Source organism: Eleginops maclovinus, chromosome 12 (assembly GCF_036324505.1).
Source record: "Eleginops maclovinus isolate JMC-PN-2008 ecotype Puerto Natales chromosome 12, JC_Emac_rtc_rv5, whole genome shotgun sequence".
NCBI classification, from domain to species: Eukaryota; Metazoa; Chordata; class Actinopteri; order Perciformes; family Eleginopidae; genus Eleginops; species Eleginops maclovinus.
Genome location: NC_086360.1, coordinates 26,623,280 through 26,635,343, shown reverse-complemented (window position 1 = coordinate 26,635,343; position 12,064 = coordinate 26,623,280). Strand labels below are relative to the sequence as shown.

At 41.9% G+C, this 12,064-nt stretch overlaps 1 protein-coding gene across 1 annotated transcript; it reads left to right on the top strand.

Annotated features, from left to right (window-relative positions):
* The first annotated feature begins 1,618 nt into the window (after positions 1-1,618).
* Positions 1,619-11,635, top strand: ankle2 (ankyrin repeat and LEM domain containing 2). Its single transcript, XM_063898057.1, is given in 14 exon segments — positions 1,619-1,745; positions 2,521-3,024; positions 3,873-4,067; positions 4,537-4,721; positions 5,243-5,431; positions 5,952-6,074; positions 6,425-6,488; positions 7,076-7,255; positions 7,367-7,469; positions 7,615-7,805; positions 8,016-8,617; positions 8,619-8,863; positions 9,629-9,760; positions 10,711-11,635. Coding segments are annotated over 13 exon segments (2,913 nt in total). The 5' UTR covers positions 1,619-1,745; positions 2,521-2,531; the 3' UTR covers positions 10,922-11,635.
* Positions 11,636-12,064: the final 429 nt, after the last annotated feature.

Below are 12,064 nucleotides of genomic sequence, written 5' to 3'. Positions count from 1 at the left end.
AAGATCTGAGTACTTCTACTTTACTCAAGTACAAGATCTGAGTACTTCTACTTTACTCAAAAACAAGATCTGAGTACTTCTACTTTTACTCAAGTACAAGATCTGATTACTTCTACTTTACTCAAGAACAAGATCAGAGAACACTTTAATGATCAATAATTATAAAACATATCAGAGATATTATTCTGAAATGGACCAATCAGACAATGACTACTATTTTGATGCTAATACTTCTCTGCTTTTACTTGAGTAACATTTTGAATGCAGGACTTCATTTGTAACAGAGTATTCCTACACTCTGGTACTTCTACTTTTACTTAAGTAAATGATCTGAGTACTTCTCTCACCTTTGTATCATTGCTGCTTTTATCTAAGTGAATAATCGGAATACTTTTTCCATCACTGATGATTCACCATCTTCTTCTGCATTACTTGCAGACTGGTCTTGCAACATAATCAGCAATATTTGTTTCCACTCTGTTTCTTCTATTTTTATTTTACTTTTACATGTGTTTTATTGTTGTTGTTTTTTTTTTGTCCTATATATATTATGTTGCATTTCTGGAGGAGCTTGGGACTTGCATTTTTCATTGCCTTATCTACAATGTAGCTACTGTGCATATGTCAATAAAACCTTTGAATTGTATTTGAATGGTTTCCTCAAGTTTTAATCGTTATTTTGATCAGGCACTCCTTTAGCCACAACGGGGTCCTCACTGTCTGCATTTTGAAACAGTTAGCGGTGAGAGAAGACACCGTCACCTAGCAATAGTGACCGGGAGGAGAGGTGGAGGTGGGCATGTCACTGTTAAACAATATAATATGTTCAACTGGCATTACACTACGGTTAACTGTGAAACATGTTTAGCGTATATGCTTGTTAGGGACACTAAAAACGGTTCTTACTTTAGGTGTTTAAAGTATGCTAATGCTAACCGGTGGCTTGAGGGATTAGCTTCTTCCTTGCTAAGTGGCTAGTTAGCCTGCTTGTCAAACTCAGCTTCCTTAACCGGATTGTGAATCTAACAAACGTCATGCTAAATGTCTTTGCTTGCAACCTTAAACGAACAAGTGTCTATTCTAGGTAGTGATGTTATGTTTCTATTAATATCTTGTGTCTTGCCTAATACAAGTTGGCCCGCATACGTGGGGATTGTGCCAACATGAATATTCTTTAAAACGGTGTTCATCCCGGCACTACATTTTCACTATTTAGGCGTTTGCACTTATTTTAAACAATTTAAATGTGTTGTGTACCAGAAATACCTTCACATGAGTTTATTAGGTTATCGTTTCTTTGGATTAGTCACGTCTGCTATTGGAGAGCATGTTGAAACGTTTAAGTGATCGTGGAAAGTACGTACATGTAAGAGACGCCCACAAAAAGCTACTTAAAATAGCTTTCTATGTTGTTGTTGCAATCGTCCACCGGCGATATTAATCTCCTACCTTAATGTTGACACGAAAAAGCTTAAAATGATATGGGATTGTTGGGTAAAGGGGATTTAACACAGTGTGGATAATATCTCCGCTCGCCTGTCACACTCGGGTCGTTCAGAGTTTAATTTTTCCCCACAGCACGGGAATGCACCGTGCGCCCTCCCTTGTAACTGAGCATGCGCAGAACATGTTGTAAACAATGAGAGCAGACCGTCTCCAGCTTTGTGTCTGTCTAACAGTTAATCTTTGCATAACTAACAACGCTTTCTCACAGCTCCGCGTGTATTAAATAAAAATGTTATTTGGTAAGTATAGGGACACTTTTGTTACTAGATGTCATCACGTAAACTTTGATTTTTATCGCCATCTTCACGTATCAAATGTGTTGCGTTACATCCACCTCGAAGAATGACATACTTGGGCGTGACAGTGTGCGAAAGAACCGATTATTATTGTCATTGTTTATCCATTTTCTATCCATTTGTGATCGTCAATAATATTCCAGGCTAAAGTTGTGTGTTTAATCTGTCATTTATAGACCTTCATCTGAGCTGTTTCCCTCCTGCTAGCTTTGCCAGTCTCACTCCCTGGCTGCTAAAGCTGACTTGTTGGTTAGCAAGCTAGCTAGCTGAAGCTAATCACATAATAGTGTGGATTGTTCTGATAAAAAATAAATAGCAATATGAGTGCCTAGAACTTTAGTATTACCTGCTAAATTGCATTACAGGGACTGATATCTAATATTTTTATTTGTTGAGCATACCCACAAGATATCTAATATATGTGTGCTGCCTACCAGGAAATACTTTGCACTGAAGGGGTTTACTTGTGGGTCAAATAAGGTTATATTTTACAAAGTGTGGCAGCTTTGGGATTTTACAAAAGCCTGAATGGCATTTAATAATAATTATATGCACACAGAACTGTTGCAGGCTGTTGAATTGCTGATTATATTGAATATAGTGGAAGATAACAATATATCTAATTGTGTCATTTAATTGAGTCTTACCAATGTGTTTATGTGCTCATTTGAATTTAAACTCAAAAATACCAAACCAAACAAAATGTGTTGTGTTGTAGGGAGCTGAAGCATGGAGGCGGTTCTGATCAGGCTGAGGGGGCTGAGTGATGATGAACTACGCAAGGAGTTTGCCCGAGCAGATGTCAAGTGTGGTCCTATAACCCCTACCACTCGTGCCACCTTTGAGAGGAAGTTAGCCCGAGTGCTGGCCGGGCCCGAGAGCAGCGCCACTGAAACGGACAGCAGCTCTTTGGGGAACAGTGAGGCCTCCGTTACGGATAATGCCAAACCTGTGTCGTGTGCCACCTCAGAAGCTGTACTAACCACTGCTGCAACAAGACGCAAACCCACTGAGGCTGCCACGGAAGAGTTGGACTTTGGCTACGGAGTGGGTCTCAACCCTCCTGAGGAAGAGGAGATCGCCTTAAAGACGACCTCAAACAGCTCACCAGAAGGCAGTAACTCTCAGTCCCAAACGGAAACCCCTTCAAAGCCGGCACTAGTGTCTCCAACCTTTTATTATGGAGTATGTCCGCTGTTGGAGGATGTTTTGTCTAGAAGTGGTAAGAGAGACGCAGCTTTTTACTTTATGTGGTGTGATACACATTTCAGTGTTGGAGATTAAGAGTTGGCAAAAGTTACAGATCATTTGCCAGGTAGTTTTTAAGTTAGGAATAGCAGTTTGGATGAGTGTGGAAAAAAAATATCTTTACACTTTGAGATACTTCATGTGTATTTGGAAAGCCAGCATCATTTCACAAGATCATCATTTTATCAATAAGATACGGCACTATACAATGTATTGATTATCAGCTTGAAATGGATCTTACCTGTCTGATATCAAATGACAGTGATGCTGTTTTCTGATGTGCTGAATCATTGGGGTAACATCTTTTTTTGGGGTGTGTTGTTGGCCTGGTGCTCGCCTCTTAACTGTTAAATAAATCCCCCACAAAAACACTTCAGAAAAAAAAGTTTGTTTCCATCTTTGGGACTTGAGCCAGAGCTAAAGTCCACCTTAAAAGATTGACACGTTGCTTGTCTGTTTATTCATACTGTTTGTCCAGTTTCTGTATTTGTCTAGGACTTGCTGATGTTGCATTTGAATGTATTTGTTTGTTGGAAGAAATCATGTGATGTTATTTCTTTTTTGGTAAGCAGCAAGAAAGTAGGATTGCCTGAACTCTTTAGATTTGAGTATTATGAATGAACAACACAAATTAAAGCTGGGTATGTCAGGGCGGCTTTTATTGTAACTGCTTTTATTGTGGTGGCACTGGATTCTCATTAAATATGACTCTACTGGTTGAAAAATGTAAGCTTTTTCAACCTCTAGTGAGAAAATCACATCAACAAACAGTAATACATTAAACATGAAGGTCACATTGAAACATTACATTTTTGTCTGTAGAGAGAGCACATGTATACACGGAGAGGAAGGATGCCCTTCAAGCTGTTAAGTTGATGAAGGGCGCTCGCTTCAATCGCTTCTCCAACCGTGAGGATGCTGAGAAGTTTGCCAAGGGGATCTGTGAATATTTCCCCTCGCCCAACAAATGCACTCCCTGTGTGTCTCCTGCCAAACCGGGTCTGGTCGTCAGTAAAGGTAAGTTTATAAGGAGTGTGATTCCTCTCTGCGTTTAATAAAATGTCCCTTATCAATAATGTTTGTTATGTAATGTGTTGGGAGCTACATTTATGTTTCTTATCAGGGGATAGCACATGTTGTTAGAAGGCCAGCATTCCACAGAGAGCAGAAGGGTTAACACTGACGTCAATATGGTGCTCTCTGTATTATAAGAGGAATCATTATAAGGCTATAATATTGCATGTGTACTGCAGGTTCTTAGGAGTGAGGTACTTTAATAAATAAAGAGTTATTCACATAATTAGAAGGGAAACCTTTTATTTTTCCTTTATACATTTTAGCTGCCTTTTAAATGGAAGTTCTCCTTTTGACTTAATTATACATTATTTAAGAAAATCCAGATTTAGTGGTAAGAGCCTTTGTCAATTGCAAATAGAAACACAAACCTCCAACAATGTTTTGAGTTCTTCTCCCTCTCCACAACCAGACCTCATGGAGGTTGACACCATCAACCGGGAGCGGGCCAACAGCTTTAAGAGCCCGCGCACCCAGGACCTGACGGCCAAACTGAGGAAAGCCGTGGAGAAGGGAGACGAGGGGGCCTTCATCGAGCTGGTCTGGGACAACCCGCGCTATCTCATCGGCTCAGGAGATAATCCCACTATAGTGCAGGTAGACGCATCATTCATCTTTTTTTATGTAGCGAAATTAAACTCAATAAGGAAGCAGAATTTGTTCAGGCTTGTCGTTGTAATATGTTTCTTAAACTCGGTGTGCTATTAATAGAGATTCCTTAGCCGCACTGGTCATGTGTTTACATATAAACAACTTGTCTACACCAGTGCCAACTTGTAAGCTAATGCTTTTGTGAAGTAGAAGTAGAAGAAGTCTGATCCTCGCAAAGAATACATTTGCTAAATATGGAGACGAAAATTAAAGCTGGTGATTGTGTGTGTACAGATAACTTGAGTTATGTGTCAGAAATGAGTGCTTTAAACCTGCCGATGTGATGCTACTACATTATAAAGATCATGTTTTGATCAAATGTTCTGTGATAAATCCCTGACGTCAGCGGGTGAAGTTAAGGTCAGATGCTGCTTTTGGACACAATGAAGCATCCTTCCTGTTTAGGGATTAAAGTAAAAGGATTATATCCTGATCCATAAATGTGTTGCTCTGTTTCGTGTGTTCAGGAGGGCTGCCGGTACAACGTGATGCACGTGGCAGCAAAGGAGAACCAGGCGGGAATCGCTCAGCTGCTGCTGGACACTTTGGAAAACCCCAAATTTATGCGACTCATGTATCCAGACGACCAGGAGGCCATGCTGCAGAAACGCATCCGCTACATCGTAGATCTTTACCTCAACACTCCGGATAAGGCTGTACGTTCTGTTCACCATACCAGCTAAACCTGATGAGATCCCGTTTTTAAGCAAGATACTTTTACACAATTTACAAATGAAACAAAAACGGAACTTTGATGAAGCAAAGGCTGCATTTCATATGATTTTGCACGCTTGACTACGTTTAATATCCCAGAAAACATCAGTAGTCTCACCTAGCCACCTGTTAGCAACTGTCTTTTTTGTACCCCACGTAAAAGCTTTAAAATGCATAAAAACACATTTACTTTGTGAAATATTTTTCTCACAAACACAGTTCTTAGATCTTTATTGTTGTGGTAAAAACGGATCATTCATCGTCATGATTTTAGGATTTATTGTAGGACTGTTTCACTAGACTGGCCATGGGTTCCTCCGCAAATTCAATCCAGACACACTTCTGTGATTTACTACCTGGAGAATAAATATAAAAGTATGAGGCTCTTGGATGAAAGCCTCACATGAGGTCTGTATATGTATTCTATTGTGTGCTCTTAACATGTTTCTGTTTATGTTGCAGGGCTTTGAAACCGCTCTCCACTTTGCCTGTAAGTTCGGCTGCCCAGACGTGGTCAATGTCCTGTGCTCGCATCCTGACTGCGATAAGAGTCGCAAGAACAAGGACGGCCAGAAGCCTTGTGATGTGAGGACCCTTATTTTTAACCCTTATTGAACGTTGAGCATAGCCTTGAGTGTCATTACTGGGGGTTATTACACAGGCGGTTCTGCAGGGGTCTGTAAACCTCTAGCAGCTTCTCAGCTCCGCACAGGGCAGCTGGTCCCCTGGCAGTCGTTTCTGAGGGAGCTACAGGTTATGTTCACTCTGATTTTGAAGCCCTGACCTTTTTAAATCTTTTGGCAACCATCACTCATTGCACATTTGAAGGCTAAAATTAGTCGAGCGAATTCTTTCCCCAGCTAATCCAGCAACAGTTGTATGCACTCAGCTTTACTTAAATGCACTTTTCTTATATTGTTTTTTCCTTTTCACAGCTTATTTGTAGCAGAAAAAATAAAACCCAGGATGTGAAGCAGAAGATAAGTGACTATTTGGAGGGTAAGGACACACACGCTTGGTCCCAAGACGTTTTTTGTTTCTATTCTCTCTGAAGGACACAAGTTATTAAGTGTGCTTTCACTCAGACGGACAGAGATTCTATTTCCAATACACCTTTTATCAAATTTGGAGGACACCTCATGCTCAGCCCTGCTTCTGTAAATGGTAACCATATAAAGAACCACATTACAGTAATCCAGCCAAACAGCAGCAGGGGGCGTTGATGCTCGTGCACAGGATGTATACAGAGAAGTGAGTGGGAGGGAGAGGGACCATTCATCTATTATTAGTCTTTGTTTGTGTGGTTGGATAAACGAAACATCAGTTCTGTTACAAATCATATTGCACCTAGTTGTTTGTTTTGTGGGGTGTGAAAAAATAAACGTGTTGGGTAAATCTGACAGACATTTGACCCTCATTGAAAATAAAGGCCATCCATGATCTGTGAATAAACGTCCTTGTTTGAAAATGTTTTCTAAACTAGGGCTGCACAATTAATCGAAATAGCAATATTTATTTAAGAAAAAAATCTCAATTATTTTCCAAATCCTGCAGCCCTCAACTTGAATTTGTCTGTTGTATCACAGACCGCTGCTTCATCCCGTTGCTGAGGGCAGCAGACAACTCCTCTCAGCCTATCATCGGGGGTCTCTGGTCCCCCGAGTCCTCAGAGAGTTTCTCCATGATCAATCCGCACACCAGGAGCCCCATGGACCCCGTCATGACTGTCACAGCCTACGCCGGCCCGCTGAGTCCCTCTAAAGCAAGTTCTCCACCTGATTACCGGTCTACCTTTACCCACATCTGTAACCCTACCAGATCTTAGCATCGTAAAACACATGTATTGAGCAGCAGATGTCCTTCCCTCCTGCAGGCAGATGATTTCCGTCGGTCCTGGAAGACGCCGCCCAGAGACCGGGGCGAACTCTTCCACAACATCCTGAAGTCTGATCCAGACCGCGGGGCAGAGAGAGTGGGCAGGTACATCCAACACCTTACTCTGCCTAAGTGTCTTTCACTTGTATTCTGAAATATACTGTGAGACACTGGGACTTCAGGTTATTATCATAAACATAAATCACTTCCCAGAACCACTGATCAATGATAATCATCCTTTTATCTACAGAGATCTGGCTCATGCGATGGGCCACCCGTGGGCTGAGTACTGGGACTTTCTGGACAGTTTTGTGGACCTGTCGTCTGCTGAGGGGCTGCAGAAGCTGGACGAGTATCTCAGCAAGAAGGACTTCAGCCCACGCGGTCACGAGGAGGCCGGGGAGAACGAAACCAGCAACAAGTTCAAAACCCCGTCTCCAGGTACCTCCGCCCGCTTTAATATCCGAGAAGCTGCATGTCCTGGAATAAAAGATGCAGGTTGTTTTGGTCCTTCGTCACGTAGCGGCAAAAATCCTAAAGAAATAAAACAGCAGTAATTAATTTGATGTCAACAGTAACAGCAGGAAAATAAAGAGTATTAAGAAATAAAAATCTATGAATAACTCCAACACATCATCCCTTTTTCTGCAGCCAAGCCCAAGAAGTTCTGCAACTCCATCTCCGTCGGTGCCTTCCTGGACGAGGGCGACGACATGAGCCTGGAGGAGATGAAGAACCGCCAGAACGCGGCGCTCACCAGCATCACGTCCTGCGCCGCGTCCAAGGACGGCCTGAAGGGGGCGGTGGGGGGCCGCGAGTTCCACATCCTGCCCATAGCCATGCTGCACCACCGCGGGGCCGACCTGATCGAGACGGCGGCGGAGCAGCAGGAGCTGCTGTGTTGCTGCGACGACGGCCTCCTGTCGCCCGGCGTCTCCTGCAAAAATGGGCTGTGCTCCTCCTCCTCCTCCTCCTCCTCCTCCTCCTCCTCCTCCTCCTCCTCCAGAGACAGGACTCACAACGGGGACAAGGTGGCCCCTCGCACCTCCCCTTCCTCCTCCTCCTCCTGCCTGCTGTCGCCCATCTCCAACCTCATGGTGGAGTTTGAGCGCATGTCGCTGCAGGAGGCGCACAGGGACCCCTTAAGCTCCTCCTCCTCCTCAGCCTCGGACCTCAGCACCGGGCTGACCCGCCTGTCTCTGGGTCACAGCGGGCAAGACGGGGAGGCCACAGAGGCTGGAGAGGAGGAGGAGAAGGCGCAGCAGCGGCAGCTCGGAGGAGTTCTTTGAAGCAGAGGAGAGTCTAGAGGGGCTGGGCAGGACTAGGGGGGCAGCGCCGGGGGGGAGGAACTTCTGTGCCAGGTCCAAGTCGTGGGACCATGGGGGGAGGGACCTGAGCAGCTCGGGGTCTTCAGGCTCCTCTTACAAGTCCTTGGATAACTCCAACGAGTTTCTGCCCAGGACCCCACCAAACATCAGGAGAGGACTGTTCATCGAAGGGTGAGTAACAGTGGTTCCTCAAAAAGTAAAATGAGCTTAAAAATATAATAACTTTTACAAATGACAACAATATTTATTTTGGTGTAGTGTTTAAAAACTTTAGACACATTCATGCATTTCATTTCTTTAAATATTTATCTATAGCGTTTATTTCCTTATCTTTCAAAAACCTGTTTTGACAGCATGAATATAATTATTCATCTGTTTGGATTCAATAATATTTTTTGGGTTTATTTACGCATGTGTTTTCCAATTCCTTTAAATTCTTGATTTTTAAAGATGTTTATTTACTTAGTTTACTTTCATAATTATTTAAATGTGTGTTTTTCCCAAAATTGTTTATTTTCTTTAGGATTTATTTACTTCTTTTCTTTTATTTAACATTATTAATATTTGTGTTAGTGAGGTGATTAAAACTTTAAACTTTAGACAAAAAAGAAAAAGGTTTATTTATGCAGGCTTTTCCAAATTCCTACATTGCTTTTTAAATTATTACATGCATTTACTTTATGTTCTATAATCATTTTAATTCTATTATTTACTTTATTTATGCATTTTTTGCAGGGGGGGGGGGCTTTATTTGTTTGTATTTTTCTGAAAAGATATATTTGTAAAAAGAAAAGAAAGTGTAGTAAGCAACTCCTGTCTCACTTTTTGTGGGGCACTATCTTCTCCAGTTACAGTACAGTCTGCAACAGCATGAGACAATGTTGTCACCCAGAAATGACGATTTAACTGGTATACTAATTCTGCTTTTTTTTGCAGGGATTCACCTTCCAAGCTGGACAGAGAGGTTTTCTCAGCGATAGAAGGCTTAGACATCGACCTCCTGAAGTATCCCAGCATTCACAAGTGGAAGAGCACAATGATCTCGTTCTCGACTTCAGACATGCAGAGGTTCGTAGCCGCTCGGATATTTTCTCTTTTAGTGTTCTGCTGTTTTGGCCTCAAAGGAGAAGTTGCCGGTCTCAGTGGCTGATTAAATCAGATTAAAGGCTGAGCACTGAAATAATATTTGTGTGGGGAAACACTTCAGGTAATTTCATCAGAGATATATGCCTAAAATCTCATTGAGTACTTTTACAGTCTTGTGAAAAATGTTACTCATTATAGATTCCAACAGTATCCTAGTATAAGAAATGATGTTGTTGATGCCACAAATGAAACAAAAAGCTGATGATTCATGGTTATTGCAGCAGAAATGTAGCACCCTCTGTTGCAGAAAGGGCTTTTCAGCTCTTGCAGACCAAACGTTTGCCATTACAGTCACGTCTTCACACACTTACAGGCAGGAATGAGTAGTGAGGGGACAGGCCAGGTGGTGGAGCATTTGTTCCTGAGAATAAATATAAAAAGAGATCCAATCAGCAGGCTTTCAGAGAGATGGTGACAAGTGTGTGTAGAGAAATCCAACAGTCCCATCTGCAGTGATTTCAGGAAACCATGAGCTGCTTCAAGGAGGAGGTCTGGCCTGGTTCCCTTTGTCTGAGAAATGCAGAGCAAAAAATGTGTTGAACAAAATCTTCATTTAATAAAAATGTTCGATTGATTATAACGAGGACTGTACATATAGATGGTCCGAATAATCCAGCCATCAAAAAGTTACAGCAACCCTCTCTCACACACACCTCACAGGTGAACAGGTGATTATATTTACTATGAGTGCTGCAGACATTGATGTTCCACAACTAATCCAATCCATAAATGATCTCAAGATCATAAAGAAATATAACATACAAAAAATAATTACAAAATGTAAACCCTAAAACATCGTTTTCAAATTCTGTCAAAAGTCACAACTTTCTTACAGTAGGAGCAACCTCTAACTGTTGATGTGTTTCCTCCAGCTGGCCCAGCCCTGCGGTGGTAAAACCACGACTCAGGATGCAGCATCAGACCCCCGGCTCCCCGACCAGCAGCCTGATGTCGCCCAGCGCACGCTTCAGCCCCGCCCGGCACGCCGCGTCGCCAGACTTCAGCCCAAGCCGCTACAGTCCTGCCAATGCTAGCTACATCAAGCGCATCCGCCTCAAGCACTTAAACGAGCCATCGGTCTAACTGCCCCCCCTCCCCACTTCGGCCATACCCTCCTCCCCAGCCCTCCCCACTACAAATCCAGCTGCACCAAGGTGGCTACGCCCGAGCTCAGAAAACACAACAGAAATATGCACAAGCGCCTGGATTTGTATTTGCGATGTATGGTACTATAATGTAAAACAGGAATTGTCATCACGTTGGGTTGTGATGTCCACTGAAGACTTTTAAAAAGGAAATAAAAAAGATAATTTATGTACTGTATGGGTGTGGACCATGTTGAATTGACGGTAATGTTATTTGTGGCAAGTGTGAAGCACCTGTATCATAGCCTGAGTCAACCTTCCCCAAAGTTAGTTCATCACAAAACCCTCAGCGAGGAATCCTCAACAGGATCGGCCCGCTGAGGATGTCCTTTAAACAGTAAAAATGTCAATATTTTAAAAGTTATTTTTTTGTATGTTGGTCAGTAGCACAAAATGTAAGTGTTTTTATTAATGGTGTTTAAACCGACTGCCATTTCCTACGTTTTCCTCAGTTCAGGAATTGCCTTACTTTTCTGACGTCTGGACACACACTCTCTCTCTCTCGAGGTCACACAAGAAAATCTGGAAATGGCGGTCACAGGTGGCTATGGCTAACATGGGAAAAACCCAATTAGACTGAGATCTTCCATGTTTTTTATTTTGTTCTTCAATAAATGCATACATTTTCCATCTTTTCTCGGTGGTTCCTGAACATGTCTTGACTTTTCCTTTCTGTCTCATTTGGGCTTTACCTGTTTAAAAATATTGTGATTTTTAACCACTAAGAGGCAGAGAGACTCCAACAGCAACTGTTAAAGTACTTACTAGCTGGCTATAGACATCTTGTTACCAAAAAAATCTGCCTAACACTTCAGAAGATTAATAATGAGCTGCAGAGTCAGATGTTTATTCCCAATGGGATTGTCAGTAATGGCAACCATTGTCAAATTGCAAAAAGTAGATCAATACAGTTTTAATTTAAAAACTAGTGCTTTATAAGAGATAAATGTCAGACTGGGGACAATAAATCTAATCGAATTGAATTTATTAGAATGTGCTCATTTATTTAAAGTACTGTAGAAAAATATGTTTAATCCATAATAATAATAATAATAATAATAATGATAATAGCAAAGATTAT